This window comes from Aspergillus karnatakaensis (assembly GCF_047715665.1).
Source record: "Aspergillus karnatakaensis strain CBS 102800 unplaced genomic scaffold BJY04scaffold_6, whole genome shotgun sequence".
Taxonomy (NCBI): domain Eukaryota; kingdom Fungi; phylum Ascomycota; class Eurotiomycetes; order Eurotiales; family Aspergillaceae; genus Aspergillus; species Aspergillus karnatakaensis.
The window spans coordinates 125,266-146,160 of NW_027395718.1; the positions used below are offsets into that span (position 1 = coordinate 125,266).

The 20,895-nt window shown below is 52.1% G+C and overlaps 9 protein-coding genes across 9 annotated transcripts; 5 read left to right on the forward strand and 4 right to left on the reverse strand.

Moving 5' to 3' along the window:
- Positions 1 to 846: 846 nt before the first annotated feature.
- On the reverse strand, positions 847 to 2,212 carry BJY04DRAFT_134490 (class I SAM-dependent methyltransferase). Its single transcript, XM_073708550.1, has one exon. It carries the CDS (start codon positions 2,115 to 2,117, stop codon positions 948 to 950), a length of 1,170 nt encoding a protein of 389 aa, XP_073575260.1. The 5' UTR covers positions 2,118 to 2,212; the 3' UTR covers positions 847 to 947.
- A 3,117-nt stretch (positions 2,213 to 5,329) lies between these two features.
- Positions 5,330 to 7,481, forward strand: BJY04DRAFT_134516 (uncharacterized protein). The gene has a single exon (XM_073708551.1). It carries the CDS (start codon positions 5,402 to 5,404, stop codon positions 7,301 to 7,303), a length of 1,902 nt encoding a protein of 633 aa, XP_073575261.1. The 5' UTR covers positions 5,330 to 5,401; the 3' UTR covers positions 7,304 to 7,481.
- Positions 7,482 to 7,964: 483 nt separating this feature from the next.
- Positions 7,965 to 8,839, forward strand: BJY04DRAFT_134518 (DUF1772 domain-containing protein). Its single transcript, XM_073708552.1, has 2 exons — positions 7,965 to 8,168; positions 8,279 to 8,839. The coding sequence occupies exons 1-2, from the start codon at positions 8,099 to 8,101 to the stop codon at positions 8,731 to 8,733; spliced, it is 525 nt and encodes a 174-aa protein (XP_073575262.1). The 5' UTR covers positions 7,965 to 8,098; the 3' UTR covers positions 8,734 to 8,839.
- On the forward strand, positions 8,834 to 10,311 carry BJY04DRAFT_134565 (uncharacterized protein). Its single transcript, XM_073708553.1, has 2 exons — positions 8,834 to 8,936; positions 8,982 to 10,311. Exons 1-2 carry the CDS (start codon positions 8,934 to 8,936, stop codon positions 10,203 to 10,205), a joined length of 1,227 nt encoding a protein of 408 aa, XP_073575263.1. The 5' UTR covers positions 8,834 to 8,933; the 3' UTR covers positions 10,206 to 10,311.
- Positions 10,312 to 11,455: 1,144 nt separating this feature from the next.
- On the forward strand, positions 11,456 to 12,716 carry BJY04DRAFT_214248 (uncharacterized protein; the record flags this gene model as incomplete). The annotated part of the gene is made up of 2 exons (XM_073715164.1): positions 11,456 to 11,514; positions 11,621 to 12,716. The coding sequence occupies 2 exons, from the start codon at positions 11,456 to 11,458 to the stop codon at positions 12,714 to 12,716; spliced, it is 1,155 nt and encodes a 384-aa protein (XP_073575264.1).
- Positions 12,717 to 13,215: 499 nt separating this feature from the next.
- Positions 13,216 to 14,232, reverse strand: BJY04DRAFT_214249 (isopenicillin N synthase family dioxygenase; the record flags this gene model as incomplete). The annotated part of the gene is made up of 3 exons (XM_073715165.1): positions 13,216 to 13,848; positions 13,907 to 14,090; positions 14,117 to 14,232. 3 exons carry the CDS (start codon positions 14,230 to 14,232, stop codon positions 13,216 to 13,218), a joined length of 933 nt encoding a protein of 310 aa, XP_073575265.1.
- A 254-nt stretch (positions 14,233 to 14,486) lies between these two features.
- BJY04DRAFT_134573 (uncharacterized protein) lies at positions 14,487 to 17,389 on the reverse strand. Its single transcript, XM_073708554.1, has 2 exons — positions 14,787 to 17,389; positions 14,487 to 14,734 (listed from the first exon to the last, which is right to left on the reverse strand). Exons 1-2 carry the CDS (start codon positions 17,310 to 17,312, stop codon positions 14,597 to 14,599), a joined length of 2,664 nt encoding a protein of 887 aa, XP_073575266.1. The 5' UTR covers positions 17,313 to 17,389; the 3' UTR covers positions 14,487 to 14,596.
- Positions 17,390 to 17,646: 257 nt separating this feature from the next.
- On the forward strand, positions 17,647 to 18,879 carry BJY04DRAFT_230987 (uncharacterized protein). The gene is made up of 2 exons (XM_073719413.1): positions 17,647 to 18,405; positions 18,486 to 18,879. The coding sequence occupies exons 1-2, from the start codon at positions 17,744 to 17,746 to the stop codon at positions 18,856 to 18,858; spliced, it is 1,035 nt and encodes a 344-aa protein (XP_073575267.1). The 5' UTR covers positions 17,647 to 17,743; the 3' UTR covers positions 18,859 to 18,879.
- A 35-nt stretch (positions 18,880 to 18,914) lies between these two features.
- BJY04DRAFT_214252 (enoyl-CoA hydratase/isomerase family protein) lies at positions 18,915 to 19,994 on the reverse strand (the record flags this gene model as incomplete). Its single annotated transcript, XM_073715166.1, has 6 exons — positions 18,915 to 19,045; positions 19,105 to 19,282; positions 19,342 to 19,458; positions 19,510 to 19,539; positions 19,593 to 19,723; positions 19,778 to 19,994. 6 exons carry the CDS (start codon positions 19,992 to 19,994, stop codon positions 18,915 to 18,917), a joined length of 804 nt encoding a protein of 267 aa, XP_073575268.1.
- Positions 19,995 to 20,895: the final 901 nt, after the last annotated feature.

Here is a 20,895-nt window from a genome sequence, read left to right on the forward strand (position 1 = left end):
AGGTGAAAAGCGACGATCGGCGGACCACCAGAGTTCGATCGGCATGCAGGAAAGAGGAGAGCCGGACAAGATACGTAGTAATGAAACCTCACTCTTACTCCGGAGTCGAAGCAGTATTCTAGCAGCCTAAGTAATCTCGCCCCCGGACCGACTCAGGCTCTCAGCTGTGCAACAGGCCATTGCAGATGGATTGGAGACAGGCACGGCGATTCGAACAGCAACAGAGTGACAGAAGGAGACAACAGCCGCACAGTGAGGGTTAGCAGCAACGTGGGCAGATAAATGGCTGTGGTCAAAGCTTGTCCTGGTGGAGCAAACGCACAGTCTGAGCCACTAACGTTACATGCGACTCTAGCCTCGTGGCATTGTTGGTCCCTCAATTAAACCTCTTGATCCATCGTTTGCTTGCTTCCGAGATAAGCGTTGCTGGTGTTTTGTTGAATTTTTGGAGATATCTGGAGATGCCTTATAAACACCTTTCTGCTGCAACCTCTCGGCTTCTCCGCTGCTCCTTTAAACATCCGATTTCAAAATTCAATGATATTATTAGTCTAAATTTACGCCTCTATATGGACACCGGGTATCCCGAATTGAGCAAAATAATTCCGCAAGCGAAGGATGCAAAGAATGAGCTTGACGGCTGCGGCGACCAAAGCTTGACACTGGCTGTCACCCAGTCAGCATGCATCAAGAACGCACTATGTGCAAAGCCACTCCTCATAGGGCCAGAGAAAAGAATAAAATAAGTTCCAGAACGCCGTCGAACCAGGGCTAGGGGTCATGGATGAGGTCCGTTGCTGATCCAGGCCATAGTACCGTCTCGCAGAACAGCCCGTACTGTCCTGCACGATATACACTTGAAGACAGCAGTGTCGATTCTGGCGGTATTCAGCATACCTGACATGACCGACTGCAGAGCCGTATCCCGAACCAGCAAGATAGCGCATCTACTGCGCCTTTTGAGCAATAATGCGGTAGCTCGTCGTCACAAGTCGCATCTTATCCATCTTCACGAATGCCTGCCCGTCCAGACATAGTCGGTTGATCAATGTCTTGAAGTGCTGCGGCAGCACGTGTGTCTTGACGAGGCCGAGAATCACCTGGCGCATAGAGCGGAAGTACAGGTCAACCTTGTCGATCAGCGGAGCCTGGAGGTCGCCGACGCTGGCGTTATCCGAGCGAATCACCGTGAATCCAGCCTGCTCAAGCGCGGCTTCGAGACTGTCGGGGGTGGGGGTGCCGACGGCGCCAATCAGTGGCTTGACGCGCCGCATGAGCTCGGCATGCTCGGCGTTCGTGGGGTCATAGTCGGGCAAACTGACCCAGTCGAGGAGTGAGATCCTCGCTCCAGGCTTGACGACACGGTGGATCTCGCGGAAGAGGGCGGGGAGGTCTTTACAGAGACTCAGGGCTTGGATCTGGTAGAAGGCATCGAAGCTGTTGTCTTCGAAGGGAAGCGGAAGGCTATTGAAGTCTTGGACGACAAACGAGTTAGACTCGAAGCCAAGTCGGGCGTTGAAAGACTTGGCTTGCGCGATTTGGTTCGGATCGATGTTGAGGCCTGTGACTTGGGCCCCTGAGTACTGTCGCATGTGCGCTGCAACTCTCCCACGCCCGCACCCCAGGTCTAGTACACGATCCCCAGCTTTCAATCCAATGTCATGAGCAATTGACTCTTCATATAGCAACTGGTTCTCGCGAACTGTCGCCTTGCTGCTCATGAACGGCGGAATATACATCTTCTCCACATCACCCAGCGCGCACAGATGGTTCAACACTCCATAATACGCCTGCAAACAGTCTCCGACCTTGCTCTGGTAGTCCGGCCCCAGAGTCTCGACCATCTGCTTCTCATCCGACCAATCCAAGTTATAGATGACGTATGACGCCATGAAATCGTCAACCTCCTTTGGCGTAAGGTGCTGCAAATATCGGAACGACTTCCAGAAAGTCTTCCATCGTTTCGGCGACGCGGAGTTGCGCAAGTCTGGGAGGCCTTGGGGGTTTGCTTGGGAAAGGTCGAGCGCTATCTTCGCTTTCTCGTTTGCGACAACATCAACCGAGCTTTCCGAACTTCTCCCGGATCGATGCGACGGCAGAACGGTCTGTGTTGTCATTGTTATGTGGAAGGGGCAGAAACAGCGCAGAGAGGCGATCACGTCAGAGAGATTGCAACAGTACTTCCTGAAGCTGTCAGGTTAAGCTATGTATTAGTTTCGGAAATCCCTCTATGCGCAGCCCGGGGCAGGCCGGATTTATAGGCCAGGGTACGAGATCTCTTTTTCTGCAGTTTTCTGGTGAAAATCCCTAAAGCGCCTCGCGCGGGCCGAGATATACTGATTTACCACATGACTTTCCCTGGGCAGTTAGCAGGAATGGTATGAGTGGGCTCTGATACTCGATCTGGATGGGCCCGGATGAGTCGGAAGTATTGGAAAAGACAGCAGATGAGCCGGGATCCAGCTTCCCGCCCATAATTTGAGCTGTAGTTCTGGCTGACCGGTTGTTCTCACGGCAGAAAAGGCTGCTCCTGCTCCTGCTATGAGTCAAACGCCAGCGCCGCTGACACCCGGCTCCTGATCACGAATAGTTGTCTGTCTGTCTATGCAGCTGCAGCTGTAGCTGGCAAATGAATACGAATGCTACCCCGAGTTCAAGCTATTGCGCAATCTTAGTCTCAATTGAGAAGCCGACAGTATGCGCACTGGCACGTTCACAGCCGCTTGGTATTTCCCTGTGTCATCGCATGAGTCTTACGAGGAACAATATTTTATGACAAGGCCCATATAACTCTTGGCGTTCAAGGCTTGATCGGCACTGAACCGCCGTCAGATGTTTTCGGGCTGCTCGAGATGTGGTTGGTTGTTGCGAGCAATCGCCCCATTTTCGTCATCAGGGCTTTGCCTTATAGGGATGCTTCGGGATACCCTCGGGGATAAACGAGCATCTTAAAGGCTATCAAACTCTGGATTCCCCGCTCCAGACCCCTGTCACTAACATTATTAATCAGAATCCAGCCCAGGGACTGATCAGGAAGCTCTCTCCGGCTGGTGCCGCCAGAGCCCGATTGCCAGCTTCCGCTGATTAATATCGGCTTGTAGCCGTATATCCGTTGCTTGCATACTCCATATACACCGAGAAGTTCGCTTTCTTTCTGGAGGGACAAACTACGATCATTATGCTTAACTGCAGTCTGGAGTAATGGCTCTGAGTCATATGTAGGGGTAGACGAGGACCCTGGCTGTCTGGAAAACCCTGTAGCTTGAGTAGACCGCTATCCGCGTCATCCGAGATGTACCCACCTGACGACCATGCCTTTGCCGGTTCAAAGTTGCGATATCGGTTCCTGGCAGATCCTCCTGCGGAGTCGAGTCACTACTTAGTACTTATTCCCTTAGTCCCTCTCGAAACTACTCACAATCCTACCTACCTGCGCGGCTCGTCTGATTCACCCCTCTTGTAATGGTGCTGCTCCGACCCCAGCCCTCTCAACTACATCTGCACCAAGGCAGGAAATATCTCTCTGGAGCAATGTTTTACATTCCATTGCTGGTAACAAGCAGCACACTTTGAAATCACACCTGCCTACATCTCTATACCTACGTACTCGTACAAAGAACGACCTGACCTCAATCCTCTTCCCTATCATATTTCTATCCACTTCTCCAGCAAAGGTAGTGAATACTGCCTGGCGCGTTGCAAGCAGTCATGTTGAGAGCGATTACTCGAGACTAGCCTTGTGTGTCTACTCACACTGTCAAATACACCTCTGCAATCTGTGTCATGAGGGCGGACATACTACGGTAGTCTAAATAAGCTTACGACTTAAGCTTCCACCGTAGCCGCTTGTCGACTAGAAGTTTGCGGCGGTTACCCCCCAGAGATGAGAAACCTATACCCTGGCTCCACTCGACTAGGCAGCGAGGCTTCTACTCACTGCCCGCAGATCGTCTAGAGTCTAGAGTAGAGTAGGGTGAGCGGCAACGTATCCGATCCAATCATGCGCGTCTGATGTATTTGCCGAATAATGCAAGGGGGGTACGCAGTATAGCCCTAATCGCGGTGTCTGGGCAAGGGGGTCGGTCGGTCTTGGTTGGCTCCGGAGCTCGGCTACACATATCTCGAATTCTATTGCCCAGTGTAGTGAATCACTGATATTGAAAATGAACCAAATACTGCTATTGCGGCCAACGAGCCGGATGCCTAGCCTTGGATTAAGCCGGATCTACGGATACTGGTGTGTGGTTCTGGCTCAGCGATGAATGAGACCATACTCGCATGGTGCTGCATCCAAGCTAAAAGGGAATAAGGTGCGTTGATGGTACTCTTTATTCGCCGGCCAGGGTGATACACAGACGATTGAGCGTACGCACTTCCTCTTGCCAAAGAAATAGGCGTATCACAGAATGACACATAATATTATGACACGGAGCTCGGTATCAGAGTGTTATTACTTGGTACGGAGTAGATTTCCTGCATCCATGTCGATCATCTAGGATGAACAAAGAGAGATCGGTGCGTCCCGTCAAATGGTTCCCTCCCAGTCAGCGTGGCAGGTCTCGAGGAGAAGGCACGGTGGACTCAACCTCACCATTTGCTCCTTCCTTCTTTGACCCTGGCTTGGGGGCGTGCTTTCAAGATTCGTTGGTGGTATGGAGTCTCGGAAGGCGCGGTACAGCCTTGTTTAGTGAATTCGAGTACTATCCATGCTCACAGCCATATCTTCCAGGAGCTAGGGCTGGGTTCGACCACTGCCAAGTGGAGCGAGCTCTGACTTTTCTTGTCGCACAGATATACAGTCACTGCGGTTCCCCCATATATTTCAGAGCCAAAACCCTACCAATGGATCACCGATGGCCATGGTGGTCTTTTATGTTATATAAATCACTCCACCTCGGTATGATCTCGACTCTTGAGGAGACAACGATAACTAATCACGTATTACTGATCAGCGCGGGCTCAAAAAGAAACAGACGAGCTCGCGAGCGTGTCATGCAGCTACCCACAGACTACCTTACTCAAACACTCCGTTTGTGGCGCCGCATTATACCATACATAGTTTAGCTACAGTACCCCCGCGGTCCAGTCATCCCGCTTGACAGCAGGATGCGGAGAATCTTGAGGCGCTGTACATCTCGGAGATCCCAATTCCAGCCTATCGAGTCGCCCAAAGCTCCTGCACGCTTACTCGGCAACGATACGGTGTAAGGTTTGTCAAAGAAAGGTTGACCCCTCCTTTGACAGTTGGACAGGGGTTGTGGTTGCCTTCTCCCCTCACCGAGAAGTTAGACCTCTCCCCCTCTTTCCAATCCTCTTCTCTTTTCCCCTTCTTCCCCCCCCATCCAATTCTTCTCTCTCCCGCCTTCATACAACCTCAGGTAGTCCTTGAACTGGCCTTGAAATGACCGTCGCCATTGAATCCAAGAACCGCATCGAGCCGGGCTCGTTCAACATCCCGGTTGGGACATTCCCCCGCTCATCTACAACAAAGGACGTTGACCCTACGGCCATAATTACAGACATTCTAGACAAACTAAGCACCGCGCTCTCGGAAAACAACATCTCTGCCATAACCGCCCTCTTCCACCCCGAAATCTCCTTCTGGCGCGATCACCTCTGTTTAACATGGTCCTTTCGCACGGCCAAGGGCCCCGAGAACATCGCGAATCTTCTCCAGACATCCTCCACCCCGCTCGACAAACTAGTCCTCTCAATTGACGCAGCTAATGCCTGGCGCTCCCCGCAAGCTGGCCCAATCGACGCTTTCGGAGAAGTTATAGGACTCCAGTCGTTCATCACGGTCGAAACACCTTTTGGAAAGGGCAGCGGAGTCATCCGCCTCGCAGAAACAGAACCCGGCAACTGGGTCATCTACACCCTCTATACAGTGCTGCAGTCTATCACCGGCGCCGAGGAACAAACCCGCCATCTCCGCCCCCGCGGTGCAGTGCACGGCGAAGTCACCGATCGGCGCAATTGGCAGGATAGACGCAATGATGCCTCGAATTTCACCCTCAACGGCAGCAGCTCTGAAGATGCTCAACCAGCTGTTATTGTTCTCGGGGCCGGGCATTCGGGTCTCACCATTGCAGCTCGGCTGAAGACTCTCGGTGTGAAGACGCTAATCATCGATTCGGAGAATCGGGTGGGTGATAACTGGCGCAAGCGGTACCACCAACTCGTCTTGCATGATCCCGTGTGGTTCGACCATATGCCGTATGTGCCGTTTCCGGATAACTGGCCCGTCTTCACGCCGAAGGACAAGCTCGCGGAGTTTTTCGAGTGCTATGTGAAGCTCCTTGAGTTAGATGTCTGGGTTAAGACCAGTATGAAGAGTGCGACGTGGAGTGAGAAGGAACAAAAATGGACGGTAGAGGTTGAGAGGGTCCGCGAGGATGGCAGTGTCGAGAAGAGGACGTTCTATCCAAAACATGTGGTGCAGGCGACGGGGCATTCAGGGAAGAAGAACCTTCCTGACTTTGCCGGGATTAAAACATTCCAGGGGTCGAGGATAATTCACAGCTCGGACTTTGATGGCGCAGAGGCTAATGGAAATGGCCGAAAGGCCGTTGTCGTGGGCTCTTCCAACTCCGCTCACGACATCGCGCAGGACTACTATGAGAAGGGATACGATGTCACCATGGTCCAGCGGTCGTCGACATGCGTGATCTCATCCGACGCAATTGTGAATATCGGCATGAAGGGTTTATACGAGGAAGACGGACCGCAAGTCGATGACGCCGATCTCTTCCTCTACAGTATCCCCAGCGAGCAGTTCAAAGCGCAGCAGGTGAAAATCACGAAGCTGGAGAACGACAATGACAAAGAGCTCCTCGACGGCCTGGCCAAGGCCGGGTTCAGAGTCGATCGCGGTCCTGACGACGCCGGCCTTCTGATAAAATATTGGCAACGTGGCGGTGGATATACAATTGAGGTCGGCGCCGGAAAGCTCATTACGGAGGGCAAGGTCAAGGTCAAACAAGGACAGGAGATTAGCGAGGTTATCCCCTCGGGTCTGCGATTCAGCGACGGCTCAGAACTACAAGCGGAGGAAATCGTCTTTGCGACAGGGTACCAGAATATGCGCACCCAAACAAGGCTGATCTTCGGGGACGAGGTCGCGGACCGCGTGAACAGTGTTTGGGGACTGAACGAGGAGGGCGAGTTTAGGACTGTCTGGCAGAAGAGTGGTCATTCTGGGTTCTGGTTCATGGGAGGGAATCTGGCGCTTTGTCGGTATTATTCGCTGTTGCTGGCCTTGCAGATCGTGGGGGTGGAGAGGGGTTTGAATACTGACTCTTGAAGGGCTTCTAAATATGAAGAGGAGGGTTGGTCTCTTATAATAGGTTTTTAAAGCCCTAGATGTCATCTTCTGTTTGTGAACCACGCGATATCTCGGGCATGAGCGTATGGGATGTTTTACTTCACCAATAACATTGACTTGCAGCATTCCAATAACATATATAGTCTGATTCTCGGCACATCAACTGTCCCGTAATGGTGAAAACCTCTAGGATCACTCTATATAATATATATAGACTAACTTGACCTCCCTTTACTCCCACCATCAAACCTTGCCAGCATCCAGGTTAAGCAGTATACTCCACGCAAAAAGGTCGGTCTCCCGAGCCACCGTTCTCCGTCTCGACGCTCTAGAAATGACTCTTCAAAACCCACGCGTGGACCCGCAATCGGTGCAAAAGAACGGAGGTCCGCGTCGCCGCGCGGCTGAGAATGGGTCTAGAGCATGGGGCCAGAACTCTGCGAGCGAATCTTGTTGGGAAGCCGTACACTACCACGCGAGACATGAGGCTTGTAGTATCTCTTAGGTGGTATATCGTATGAGCAAGCGGAGTCCTTGTTGATTAGAGCCTTGACTTGCTGATGACCACCTCCAGGTTGAGAGTAATGGATGGCATGATATGGAGGGAAGATGCGCGGAACCTCGCCGCCATTCGTTGACGTCACGAGCTAGCGGCTCCACCAGAGATTTTGGAGATTCCGATGAGGAGCTCCTGGAGAGAAGATAAAGAGCGCGCGCTTCCTCACTTGAATCTCCTTCATTCTTATCCTCACCATCACCAGATCTACACAGACAATGGCCCAATACCCTCCATCCATCCGCGCCGCCCAAGTGGTTGGCCTTACAGGCGCGGCATGGCTCGCCGGTACGTCGCACAGCATAACCACCCCCACCTGCAACCTTCCCCTGCCCAATACCCCCCCTGCCTCCTAGACTCCCTGTACCTACGTAACTAGCTAACACTCTCCTCCGCAGGAAATATCGGCGGCTACAGCTTCATCACAATCCCCTCCCTCCTGAAATCGCACACCGAACACTCCGCTTCCCTCCCGCTAATCGTCAAGCAATGGCGCGACATGTACGAAGCCGGCAAAGCGCAGAACCCGCCCATCGCAATCCTCACAGCCACCGCATTCGGCTACCTCGCGTGGAGCGTGCACAAGAGTATTGCGATCGGGGCGCTTGCGCCAAAGAATGCGGTTGCGCTGTATAGCGCCGCGGCGGCGTTGACGGTGGGGATTGTGCCGTGGACGCTGGCTGTGATGGTCCCGACGAATAAGAAATTGATTGGGCGTGCGGAGAGCGTTTGGGTCGAGGATGAGGGGAGTGTGACGGAGGTGAAGGGGTTGATTGGGAAGTGGACGGTGCTGAATACACTGCGGGGGGTGTTTCCGCTGCTGGGGGCTGTGGTGGGGGTTCTGGCTTTTTGATTTCTGTATAGATTGTATAATATTTTATGATGATTAGATGGTTGTTTGTTGGATAGAGGAATATGATACCTTGTACCTACCTTTGTGATGATGACTCATTGAGCAAACGGGGCAAACGCCTTGCATGGATACTCATACGCTGACTGCAGGCCTGCAACACCAAGACACGACACACGACACTCACCAAGCTAATCTGGAAGATGGTAGGAGGTGACTATCCATTGCTGAGCAACTGCTGACACCTACAGAACTGGCTGCGACCGCGCATTCCAACCCTTCTACCGAGCTTCCTCGGGCGGAGGACACTCACAACCACCCCCTACAAAGTCACAGTGCAAGGACCACACGTCGACAGCGAAGATGCCCCCGACCATCGCGACCCGCTGCTTGCACAGCTGAAGGACATCCCGAAAGATGCAACCATCTTAACGCTCAACGACGATCCACCCTCCGATACAGAATGGGACATCCTCGGCAACCACTTCACCAGCGTCCGCGACCTGACCATGGACAGCGGCTTCAACGAAGACCTCAACGACCGGAAGATGCCCCTCCACTGGCCGCTCGAGCGACTGCAGATTGAAGGTGTCTGCGGAGAGGTCACGAAATCGCCGCACATCCTGCAGGGCCGACTCGGCCATTTGATTCTTTGCTTTACATCAGAGATGCGATTCGAAGGCCCGACTTCAGACGAGCTGGTGGCCGCAAATAAAGCTGCGATCGCGCAGGGAGAAGCAGAAGCGCAGTACAGCCCCAACGGCAGGCTCCAGGTGTTCAGCATAAGCGAGCTCGCGCATGAATGGATGCAAGCAAAGTACAGTAACAACGAAAACCCACCGCTGGAACTAGAAAACCGCGCAGTAGAGGGCGCTGAAAGCCGGCTGCGAACCCTTGAAATCATCGAGAACGACGCCCTTGATACTTTTCAGCGATTCTCGATCGCGCTTCCGCATGTTGTCGAGGGTCTCTCGTCGCTGACCCTTCGCTCTACCGATTATGCGCCATGCCTTTTTGGCATCAAAGAACAGCTGTTCTTTGACATCCTCCCCCAACTCACCAACCTTGAGACTCTAAACCTCTCCATCGGAGAGGTATTCAAAAAAGACACCTCCCTCCCGGGACTCTTCGCATCCCTCCCGCCAAACCTGTCGACCTTGCAATTCCGCGGCCCGCTCTCGCTCAAGCAGTCGCAGCGGTGGGAGGAGTGGGTTGCAGCATTTCAGTCGCCAACATTCCTGCCTAGATTGCAGAACCTCGCATTCGTGTTGGACCTGCATTATACGCGGAAAGACGAAAATAGTCGCCTGAGATTAGAACCCGCTCCGGAAGATCAGCTCCGACAGGCACGGGATGCCTGTGGCAGGATTTACGATGCCGCAAAGGGTCGCGGAATAAGCGTTCAGCCATTCACCTATCGATGGGCGGGCGGACACGTGTGCTTGCGCCCGGTTGATGGTCGGTGGGTGTTGTAGTCTCAGTTTCCCTCCTGCACCGTCGTTCGGGTCGTAGCATGGTCCGACAGATCAAGGACAAGAAGTCTTTTCTGCAACTCCGAGACCAACCCCGTGATATTCACTATCTCCGGGTCTAGGCTACTTTTTCAGGCCGAAAACAGCCGACGGCCGGTTCCTGAGCTGGCTTATTTTCGTAGATTTGTTTCGATAGTGATACCCACTCTGCTCTGTTAGCTTTCAGCCTCAGCTGCACATTTCAATCTCAATTCATAACTCAATCCCGAGTACCTAGCAGTAGCCTCCGCTCCGACCACCGAGATTGAGCTGTCTACTCGCATTCGTACTCGCATAAAATTCCAGAAGCAATCAATCATGAAACCTGACCCTGCAGTGACTCCCCACCGAAGCCCCAACTCCTCACCAGGCATCAACAAAACCGATTCTAACTAGGGAAGGCCAAACGAAAACGACCCTGAAAGCGAAACAGGAAGCGAATGCGAAAAACCAGAAAAAAAAAACCGAAAGGCTAAACAACTAAGCTTGAACCCCCTTCAGCTCTCACGCGATGGACCCAATAAGATGGCCACAAGCGTCGACACGAATACGAGTGATCCTAACCTAAGATCATTAAGGCTTAGAGAGTCCAACAGCCCCGCTTAGTGCACGAAATGATTCCCCTTTTGGCTGCTCGTTTTCCCTGCCCCGTGCTGTCTGTCACTGTCACGCTCGCTCGCCCGGTCGGTCGGTCGATTCGGTCTCTTCCCATCTCCGTGCGTCGCGGAGTTAGCCTACTGATCGCCATGATTGCCTGCTACGTCAGGAAGAGTTCTCCTCCTAGGCTACTATGTTTAGGATGGTGGTTGAGTCCGTTGCCGTTCCGTTTGAGTTGTGAGAAGAAACGGTGGAGCTTGTGGATGGTGGTTATATAGTGTCGCTGGCCCCATTGGTCTGGTCGTAAGGCTGAATTCTCAACTCGATCCATTCTTTCATCCATCCAGAGCTCTGACGGCTGCTGTGCTGACGGTCAGCCGAAAAGCTATCCCATTTGGTGCTGTTTGTCGCTGTCGCTGCTGCGCCTTGGGGCTTGTCCTTCCCACTGCCGACGGGGTAGCTCTGCGTCAGATTCAGAGTCAGAGTCAGAGTCAGACGGGGCTTGGTTATATAGCTGCTGCTTATTCCTACCTCTCTTCAATCTTTCTGCTTACAACTTTATCTTGATCTCATTCATCACTTTGTCTGTCATCGTCCGACCAACAGACCTCACCACCATGAGCCGAACAAAGCGCGAGAATTCCGCCTCTCAGGCGCAGGCCCAAGCACAGAACATGTTTGTTCCCCTCCCAGTGTCCTCATATCTTCATAAATATCTTCATGACCTCCGTCTTCCTCTCCTCTACAACCAATCTAAACAAACCGACTAACACCATACCCAGCTCCCAACCCCAAACCTTCCCCCTTGCCCACCCACCCCCGAAATCCAACAACAGCAGACAATGCCTGCGCCTCTCCTCCCGCCTCCTCCTCCAAATCCAACAACTCACCCCATCCCCCGCAAAACTCTCCTCCCCCCCGCGCGCAGTGCCCATCCTAGACCTGTACCAACCCTCAACATTCGGAAAACACATCCCAAAGGCACCAGGCGCACGGAAGGCGCACTCTCGCGATCTCTATATCCGCCAAAGCGAAGCGTTCACGCATATTCGGACGAGAAGCAAGAAGCGGGATTCACATGAGACGAACGGCCACGGACACGGCGGAGAATCAGAGACGAATGGGTACAACAACAGCAGCAACGGCACAAAACCCCGCTCCGTCTCAAATACAAGCTCGAAGTCGAAATCCACCGCTACCTCTGCGTCGCGGTCGCGCGCAGGGTCTAGGTCTAGGTCTGGCTCTGGCTCCGGCGATGAAGAAGCGCGCGAGAAGCGCGTTAGCTTTAAGTCTCGCCGGAGGAGAAAGAGCACTAGTTCGCCCGGCGACGACGACGACGATGACGAAGACGGCGAGGGCGATGTCGTGGCGGTTATCTATACGTCGCCCAAGGCGCGGTCGAAGAGCGAGGTTGCGGCGGAGGCAGAGCTGTTTTTCCCGCTTTCGGGACGGTCGTGGGATGCGACGTCGACGGGGGCGGGGCGGTATCGATTCCAAGCCCCAAGGACAGATGCAGGAGGCTCCAGTGCGAGTGGTGAGACGGTGGTCTTTGATTGGGAGAAACGGCCGCCTTCGAGAGCGAGCGCTGTCTCGGGATCGGGATCTGGATCCGCGGAGAAAGAGCCAGACGACGATCGATTTGTGCTTAGCATTTCGAGCCCCAGTTCGACGTCATTGTCGCTGCGACGGCCGTGGCTGGCGCAGTTGACGAGGAAGGGGTTGCAGGTTGGTGGGCTGGAGGCGTGGGCGGAGGAGCTTCGGGGGTTGGTGATCGACGATGGGGCTGGGGCCGGGGCGGCGGGCGACGGCGCGGGGCTGTACATGTTGATCGTGACGATGGGGGTGTGGGTTGCCAGGAGGGAGGGGTGGGTTGGTTAGCTTACTTCTTATATGTTATTGATTGAGGCTTTTGAGGCTGTGACTTGATTGACGGTCGGATTTGTTGGATTGGGTTTGATAGAGAGTTAGCATGGCTTTGAGATTCCCCACTATTCTGCTGTTTAGATTGATACCAATGAGAGATTGACTGTATCCATCGTTCTTAATGATCAAGTCCGTTGGTATATTCTTAATGACATTTGTTTCGGACGTTTGATAGCCTATCCACTGCCTACCTACTCCGTCTCGTGATGTCATCTATGTCAAGCCAGTACGAGCGTTTCGAGCAGCAGATGACTACGTAGTACATCATACATGGTCATCTCAAGATATCAAGCCGAGCCCTTTACGGAAAACGATGAAAAGTGCCACTATAGGTGCGCAGCAGAAGAGACGAAATAGAGATACTGCTGCTTGATACCAACTACCATATCTCGTTAAAAAGGCTACCACACCAGCTCAACATACATAACACCCCAGTGAGAAGTCACATAGGAACCTAAAGATAAACCTTCTCATACATCCTCAACAAATGCTCCTCCACCGTCTCCCCAGGTGCACTCTCATTCTCCAAATCCATAACAACAACGTCCAAATTCTCATCGAAGAAAAAAGGAACCGAAGACCGATCCATCCCACTCCGATTAATCACCCGATGCGCAGTACTCTTATACTTCCCACTAGTCCACCGGCCCAAGAGATCCCCTACGTTCACCACATACGCGTGTGGTGTGGGCGGAACATCAACCCATGTCTGCGTATCCTGACGCAGGATCTGTAGTCCCGAGTGTCCGTCTTGTAAGAGGAGAGTTATTGCGCCGAAGTCCGTGTGCGCGCCTGCGCCTACGGTTTCCGGGTCGTTGGTTTCCGGATGTGGTGGGTAGTGGAGGAGGCGGATTGTTGCGAAAGAGTCGCGACAGAAATCGGTTAAGATTTGTTTGGTAAGACCGGGGTGGCCGCGGCCGATGAGTGCAATGATATTACACGCTAGGTTGGTGAGAGTGCCATGGTAGTCAAGGAGAGGATCCTTGAACTGAGTAACTGGTATTACTGGGGTAGGCCAGATGTTGGGGTGTTCGAAGGCGCGGTATGGCGGCTTGCGGTTGGGGAGTTCGCGGCCGATGAAGTAGCCCTGATGAACTATTAGCTAATTATCGTTGAGAAGGTACATCATCGATGGATATACTTACCTCCTTGATGTCCGGCTTCGTGCTTGGGTCGAGCGCCTGTGCTCCGATCACTTCGTACCCTCTTCCTACGGTGCCGGCGTACTTTTTCTTCTCGTCATCGGATAAAGAGAAGAACGCTCTCGCTGCATCAAACACAGAATCTTGAAGAGCAGATGCTACACCATGTCCGGTTATCTGAAAGAAGCTGGTGGTCATACAGGCGTTGCGCACTTGAGGTCCGCGACCACGGCTTCCGCTTCCGGGGAGGAGGGGTCAAGCAGGAAGCTGGACACGTCAATGACAGGAATTGAGAATTTCGGGGTTGATGTAGGCGAGACAGCAGCCATTCCGACGTAGAATCTGTGACCCGAAGTCCAGGACTAAGTGTGAATGCGCTGATTCAAGGGAGGATTGACAAGGCAAGAGTTGAGGTAGGAACCCTCGCAATCTAACCTGCACCGATCCTCTGCCGATCTTGCATGACGATGAGATAGGGGACCAGCCACCTTTATATATCCTTTTGACACTTCAAGAGGCTTTGAAGCAAAGTTCCTAAAGTCTGTGGGTGATAAAGTATTATCTTTTGATGAGAATATAATATGTATACGATCGTTGCACCAAGAAAAGAAAGAAACAACGCAAAACACTCCAGGCGCCGTTAATGCAATGGTATATAAAGACGCTAAGCAACAAACGAACAATAAGCACCAATCAATCTGATTCCTCCGTGACCCTGTCCTGACTACCTGGCGGCAAATCAACATTCCCCCATTGTGAAGGTGTAGAGCGCTGGTCATGAAGAGACCTAGATAGCGGTCCAGAGGCGTCGTGCGCCAGAAGCAACTTTGCCTATAGTATTTTATTAGTCTTTGTAACCTGTAGGAAGACACACATCACAAACCCAGCATTTCGGACACGTTTGGATGTATAAAGATTCTCCATTACATGTACAGCAGGTGGGATTGCTGTGCAGATGCCAACAAGGCATTGACGGCCCTCTGCAAAGGTGCTCGGCTTGGATATGAGCCTTGAAATCCTGGAGTCGGAATGTTTTAAACGAGCACCCTATGAAAAGACAGCAATAATGCCTCGACTGTATGTGACGCGTCAGGATACCCTCACTGCCATGAGTGTCTAGCTCATCATCCAAGATCCGACACGAGTAGCCGCCAACTCCAGTCCCAGAATTCACGACGAGAGAGAGATTGAGGCGAGACATGGAGTTGGAAATTGCCTGTAGTATGCGCGCCTGATAATTGTGCGGTGGTGAGTGACGGGAGTGAGAGACCTGTTCGGGTCCCAGCATTCGCTCACCGAACATGCGCCGAATAGTCGAGCAGATCGTCATGATGCTGAAATCTGCCTCACCGATCGTCCACATATCGACTATATAGATAATCTTTTTTCGATCTTGGAAGATAGCATCTGGGGAGCTTACGCCTGAGATGATAGCTCCGGCAGTGCCCTGCTTACCAACCAGCCAGGAATAACTATCCCCTGCCAAAGTATCTTGTAGATGACGTGGTGCGCTAGGTTGAACCTCATTTTTGGAGTCAGAGCCCGGGTGATTTTGCGAGATCGTTTCTCTTCCGAGAGAATATTTCTGAGAGAAACTGTGGATAAGCTCCCTAGCGAATAGAGATGCAGTAAGCGAAGCGTGTGCTTGCCATGCATTGCTTTCGTGCGTCTCGGAATAGTCGCAAATGCCCTTAATAACCAAAGATGGATGGTGTTCCACCACGCCGGCCGACTCCATCCCAAAGCATATAATCTCAGAGCATATAGCTCCAAGGAGGTACTCAGCGCGAATGATGCCCAGGGTTGGTGTTCCAGATCTTGAGCCATAGTCGATCACCCATTGTCTCTCCCTAGGTGTCATAATGGGCCATGATGCACTGAAAAATAGGGCAAAGGCATTATCGGTCTCGCCAAAAGCATAGTATGCTTTATCTTTAGGGTTGTTGCCGTATAACTCAGCATTTGCGGATAGCGTTGTGGCTGAAAGTGGTGGTGGCGTTGAGTTGTGGGTAGAGAGGGTAGAGAAGGTTGTCTCAATGTATTCACAGCTTGCCATCACGTCATTTAAAACATCAGTGGCTGGAATGATTAATGCCGTCTGGGACCCGATGTCGCCTGCAATTATGTGACCGTAGATGGCCCCTGTACTTGTATCCTTGACAAGCGAACCGCTGTCCCCAGGCTGAAGCGACTGCGCGAAATGGACCGCAAGAGCGTCCGTGTAGCCCGTAACATTGGGAAGTCGAATACAAAGACGAGTATCCGATAGGGTACCCGTGAGAATGGATCCTGAGCCTGTAATTGCTGTTACATTGAGAGTACCGAAGTTCATCTCGCCAATAGTCGCCTTTGATAGAACTGGAAGATCTGCCGAGAAACTGTCCCTATCATCGATTTCGACCAGACAATAGTCCAAGAAGGGATGCATCACCCCTGAGGGGCTCACATCTGGGTGGTGTGACATATCTGCGTTTCGTTGATTTGCAATATGACGGTCTTGAAAGTCGGTTGAGTCTTCATGGAGTATTTCAAACGGGTCGCCTTCCGAAGATTCGATACTCGCATAAGACTTGTCATCATCGAGGCTCCATTCATCTTCCAAGTCACTAGGTTCTGGAGTGATGCTGTATTGACTCATGAATTCGGCCTCTTGGTGATCTGATACATCCTCATCGCCGCTTCCAAAACCACCAAACTCACATTCACTATCCTCCGAGTCTAACTCTACATCATCTGTTGCCGCGTGCAGTATAGGCTCAGGTTGAGGAGAGAATGTGTGAGCAGGGGCAAGATAGAAGCGTTTGTTGAGGTGCTCCACTATGCCCCCAATGGTAGCTGTGCGTATGGGTTGACCATGAGTCTTAATTCGGAGCTGTAGTGCCTGGACGGTCTCTGTTCCGTGCCGACCATATACTGGCATGATGTCGTACTCAAAAAGAGACGAATCGCTATTGTCTTGAGAATCGACTTTAGTGGCATCCGAGGCGAGAAATCTAATATCCTTGATATGAGGTGGATAATCCCAATGACCAAGCTGGATCCCCGGCGGAGATCCATCAAGGACATCCGACTGCTCAACAGCAGCTAGTGCCTTCTTTCGAGGATCGCGATGCTTGCAGGAAAACATAATATGTGGTAGCGCAGTAGGCTCGCTCTCGCCGATCATGAAAATGTCAAAAAGAACAAAGCTGGAGCTGGGGACTGGGCCGCAGGCACTTGAGAGAAGCTGCTTTATACGCGGTCTAATGTCGTCGAATGCGTCCCTAGCTGGGCCTTGAGCAATCCAACAATTATACTTACCTTTCTTTGTGCCGCAGAACTTTCCAATGGATTCTTCTGGATCGGGCCAACTCGGTCGTTTGGGTTTCTGGAACAGTGCGAACGTGGTACGGATCCTGGATGTACTCATACTTGCGACGAGAAGAAATTTGAATCGCTTGAGAGGAGAATGATCATCGACGGGGTAGTACGACAGCCACGAGAAGTGAAGTTGAATGATGAAGAATGAGTCAGAGGTCCGGTTAAGAGGAAAGCACGAGCTGGGTGGGTGGGACGAGTGCATACCAGATGGAAAGAGCGAGGCAAGGCTCAGCTCAACAAAGGCTGCAGGTGCCACGTCTCCAGCAGTAAATCTGCCTTGGGCACCTGCAAGCGATTTAGCTAGGTGCCATCCCCGAGCCATTCGTGCAGCATCGCCTCACTATACGACGAGATCCCTGTCGACGAGGCTACACTAGCCAGTCGCAGAGTGGCATCCACGAGGCTGAGATGGAATGCCGCGGAGTGGGTTAAAACCAGCATCCTGCATCGTCAGGAGCAAAATGGAAGCAACCGACCAGAATGAACTCCATACAGCTATCAACAGTTACTACCACCTCATCCCTCGACAGCTCCCTCTTCGAGTCCCCGATTCTCTTGGAGCGCCAGCATACAATCGCCGGCCACCTATGGGGCTATCAGCAGCAAGTCCCCAAGCAGCAGCTCCGACCATACTTTCAGTATTACACCGAGCAATGCAGAACCGTCCTCCAGCTCCACGGCAACAGTATTCCCATCCGAACGCATCAGGATGTCATCGAGATATCCTCTCGCATCCGCCGGGACCACTCACGCGCTGAAATCAATCATTTTCTTCAAACACATCAGTGGACGACTAATGAGGCAGTATCCACAGAAATTACTAACGCCTCAATTGACCTAGCGGCCCGCCTCCTCTGCATGCTCGACATTGGCGATTTCGAAAACGCACATTCAGGACGAGACAAGCTCCGCTGGATCGAGGGCTCCTTGTCGGATTTCATCGCCGAAAAGCTACCCGTTTCCATCTCTGACGAGCGAGATACAGTCAAGCTAGATGGGGGATTCAACATATACAGCATGGTCCGGATTGCCGGGTTCAACGTGGAACCGACATCGAATCTAGCAGATCATCTCCGGCTGAGAGATGTGGATAGAACGATTAGTGTCTTCCATCATGCTTCGTTTTTGATGGCCAATAGAGAGTAAGATAGTTACTACCTTTCCCCTACTTACCTTTCAAACCACTACTATTGGATTCACTGATTTCTGTAACCAAGCACAGATCAACCCTCTTTCCAAAAGGGCTCGTTGACGAGACGCTCGCTACTCTAGCTCTTCTGTTTCCACAGGGCGACAAGAGCGTACAGAGATGGTATAGAAAGCAAGACGACCCTGAAGAGCTCGATGACAACGTGCTTCGATGCGGTGTGGCTAATCGGAAGCTCGGTGACTTCAAGTACTGGCATGAGCGTCTGGTCATTTTAAAAACTGAATTCGACGAGACCCGACCGTCGACAATTGCACAATGGTGGAATGACAGGCGTGATGGGAGCCAATGGTACCCACTTTGGGTTGCTATCTCTTTGACGGTGTTCTTTGGCCTTGTGCAGAGCGTTACGGGGGTTTTGCAGGTATATAAAGCGTACCATCCTTGAGGTTACGACCCAGAGAAGCCCAATTCCTAAGGGAAAAGGCAGAATACATAGCTAAGTCATCCCGAGCCGTTCCATACTGGAGACCGCTTCTCCGAAAACGCCGCTACTCCTTCTCTCTTGTCCTTCGATCCAAAGGCCGCATAGTAGAGTGACCGCTCGAAGTGCTCATCCTGCCCTAATTCATCCGCTGAAAACAGAGGGTATATGAGTAGATATTCAAAAACAGCCAAGTGCCACTTCACATACCTCGACAAATGGCCTCCTTAGCTAACATGATAGCAGAGGGGCTTTTTGACGCCAGCTTTGCAGCGAGGTCTAAAGCACCCTGTAGAGCCTCCCCTGGCTGTGTGAGAAGGGCCACGAGTCCAAGGTCTGATGCTTCCGTTCCGGAGAGGGGTTCATTCAAGAGGATAATCCTCATCGCCTACTGACATATGAGTTTCGACGTCGGGTGATAGCGGCTGTAGAGATGCAGTAACTCACTCTATACTTCCCAAGAGTATTTGTCAACCTCTGCGTTCCTCCAGCCCCAGGGATAAGACCGATGTTGACCTCCGGTAGCCCAAATTCGGTGGAAGGTGTTGCAACGATAAAATCTGCCTGCGCTATGTGAGCCTTGCAGTTCTCTATGCTTGCTGATCGGTGACTTACCATCAATGCTAGCTCAAATCCACCACCCAGCTACTTTATTAGCATCACGGTAACCCCCCACGTGTATAAGGGATCAAACGCACGGCTTTCCCTTCGATGGCCACGATGAGCGGCTTGCGGAACTTGCGCACGCCGTCACATAGATCTTCGAGATAGCGCACCCGGCGTGCACCTTCCGCGTCAAGCTGGGAGATTTCCTTGATATCCGCCCCCGCTAGATAGAAAGCATCGCGTTAGCGGATGATTTGTAATGGAGTGGGTGCCCAACCCGAGAAAAAGCCCCCCGAGCCTGTTATCACAACAGAAGAAACACTCTGGTCGCGCAAAGCCACGGTCAACTGTCGTAAAAGCTCGTCGATGAGATCTTGTGACAACGCATTCCGCTTCGCCGGTCGATTCAGCGTTAGTACCTGCACTCCAGATGTGGTAGCATCCACGAGAACAAGATTCTTGCTGGCTGTTTCTTTTTCCTCTTCTTGAGTCATGTTGTATGTACCTTCTTGTAGTTATCACGTACCCTAAAAGCAAGATCGAAGGCTCAAGACAAAGAACTTTCGGTCCAGGTGGGGAAACTATATTTTATCTATAGTCATAGGCTCACCCCTTGGTACTCAGTTGATAGACTGTTACCCGTTGCGGCGCTGCGGGGTGCTCCGCTGCCATCTGACCTGTTGGCTGTCGATCACAAGGGATCATTTCCCCATTCAGGAGTAGACGTGAAAGAGACCTTGCTATAAGGTTGTTTGCTCGAACTAATGAATAGCCATTGTCTTCCGGCAGGATTCTCACCCAAGAAGCCACACTCAGATCCGAACCCCCTTTTCCAGCCGGAAGGATCCGCGAGAAATCTGTGTTGCGCTGCTTCTGGCCAGCAGGTAAGCTGAAGATGCGGTCATCCGGGTGACTGCAACAGGGCATATGTTGCGCACCCCCACCGAAGTTTGTTTCTGATAGGCCAAGCAGATCCTGGAAGAAAGTACTCAACCGGAGCATATGCGTGACGGGTGTGATTGCCGGGATAGTACATGAATGGTTGAGGTGCTATTTCAGTCGGGCCTGGCCTGGCCTGGTTGGGACAGAAAAAGCAAAGGGCGGAATCTCACCACGTAGTAACCGCTTGGCGATTCATGTACATCGTCCCAACAGGCAGATGATTGGCCTACTTGTGTGCCAGATGGCATACCAAGACTTTGATCGTCTTCTTAGCCTTGCGGTGATCGTGAGCGGGGCGGTTATTGTAAACGCCAATTAGCATGGTTGAGTTAGAGAAGGCTCGTTGACAGTCTACTATTGCATATCATCAAGGAGAGACTGCGCTTGCGCTATGAGAGGGATATCGCGAGCTAACGTATAGTCACTCGAACACTAACACAAAGGAAGGCGATT

Bases quoted from the DNA above. Each gene is read 5' to 3' on its own strand.
- BJY04DRAFT_134518 (XM_073708552.1), top strand. From the start codon at position 8,099: ATGGCCCAATACCCTCCATCCATCCGCGCCGCCCAAGTGGTTGGCCTT. The intron at 8,169-8,278 runs GTACGTCGCACA...TCTCCTCCGCAG, and splicing joins AGGCGCGGCATGGCTCGCCG to GAAATATCGGCGGCTACAGC.
- BJY04DRAFT_134516 (XM_073708551.1), top strand. From the start codon at position 5,402: ATGACCGTCGCCATTGAATCCAAGAACCGCATCGAGCCGGGCTCGTTC.
- BJY04DRAFT_230987 (XM_073719413.1), top strand. From the start codon at position 17,744: ATGAACTCCATACAGCTATCAACAGTTACTACCACCTCATCCCTCGAC. The intron at 18,406-18,485 runs GTAAGATAGTTA...AACCAAGCACAG, and splicing joins TTTTTGATGGCCAATAGAGA to ATCAACCCTCTTTCCAAAAG.
- BJY04DRAFT_134490 (XM_073708550.1), bottom strand. From the start codon at position 2,117: ATGACAACACAGACCGTTCTGCCGTCGCATCGATCCGGGAGAAGTTCG.
- BJY04DRAFT_134573 (XM_073708554.1), bottom strand. From the start codon at position 17,312: ATGAGTACATCCAGGATCCGTACCACGTTCGCACTGTTCCAGAAACCC. The intron at 14,735-14,786 runs GTTTGTGATGTG...AAAATACTATAG, and splicing joins AAACGTGTCCGAAATGCTGG to GCAAAGTTGCTTCTGGCGCA.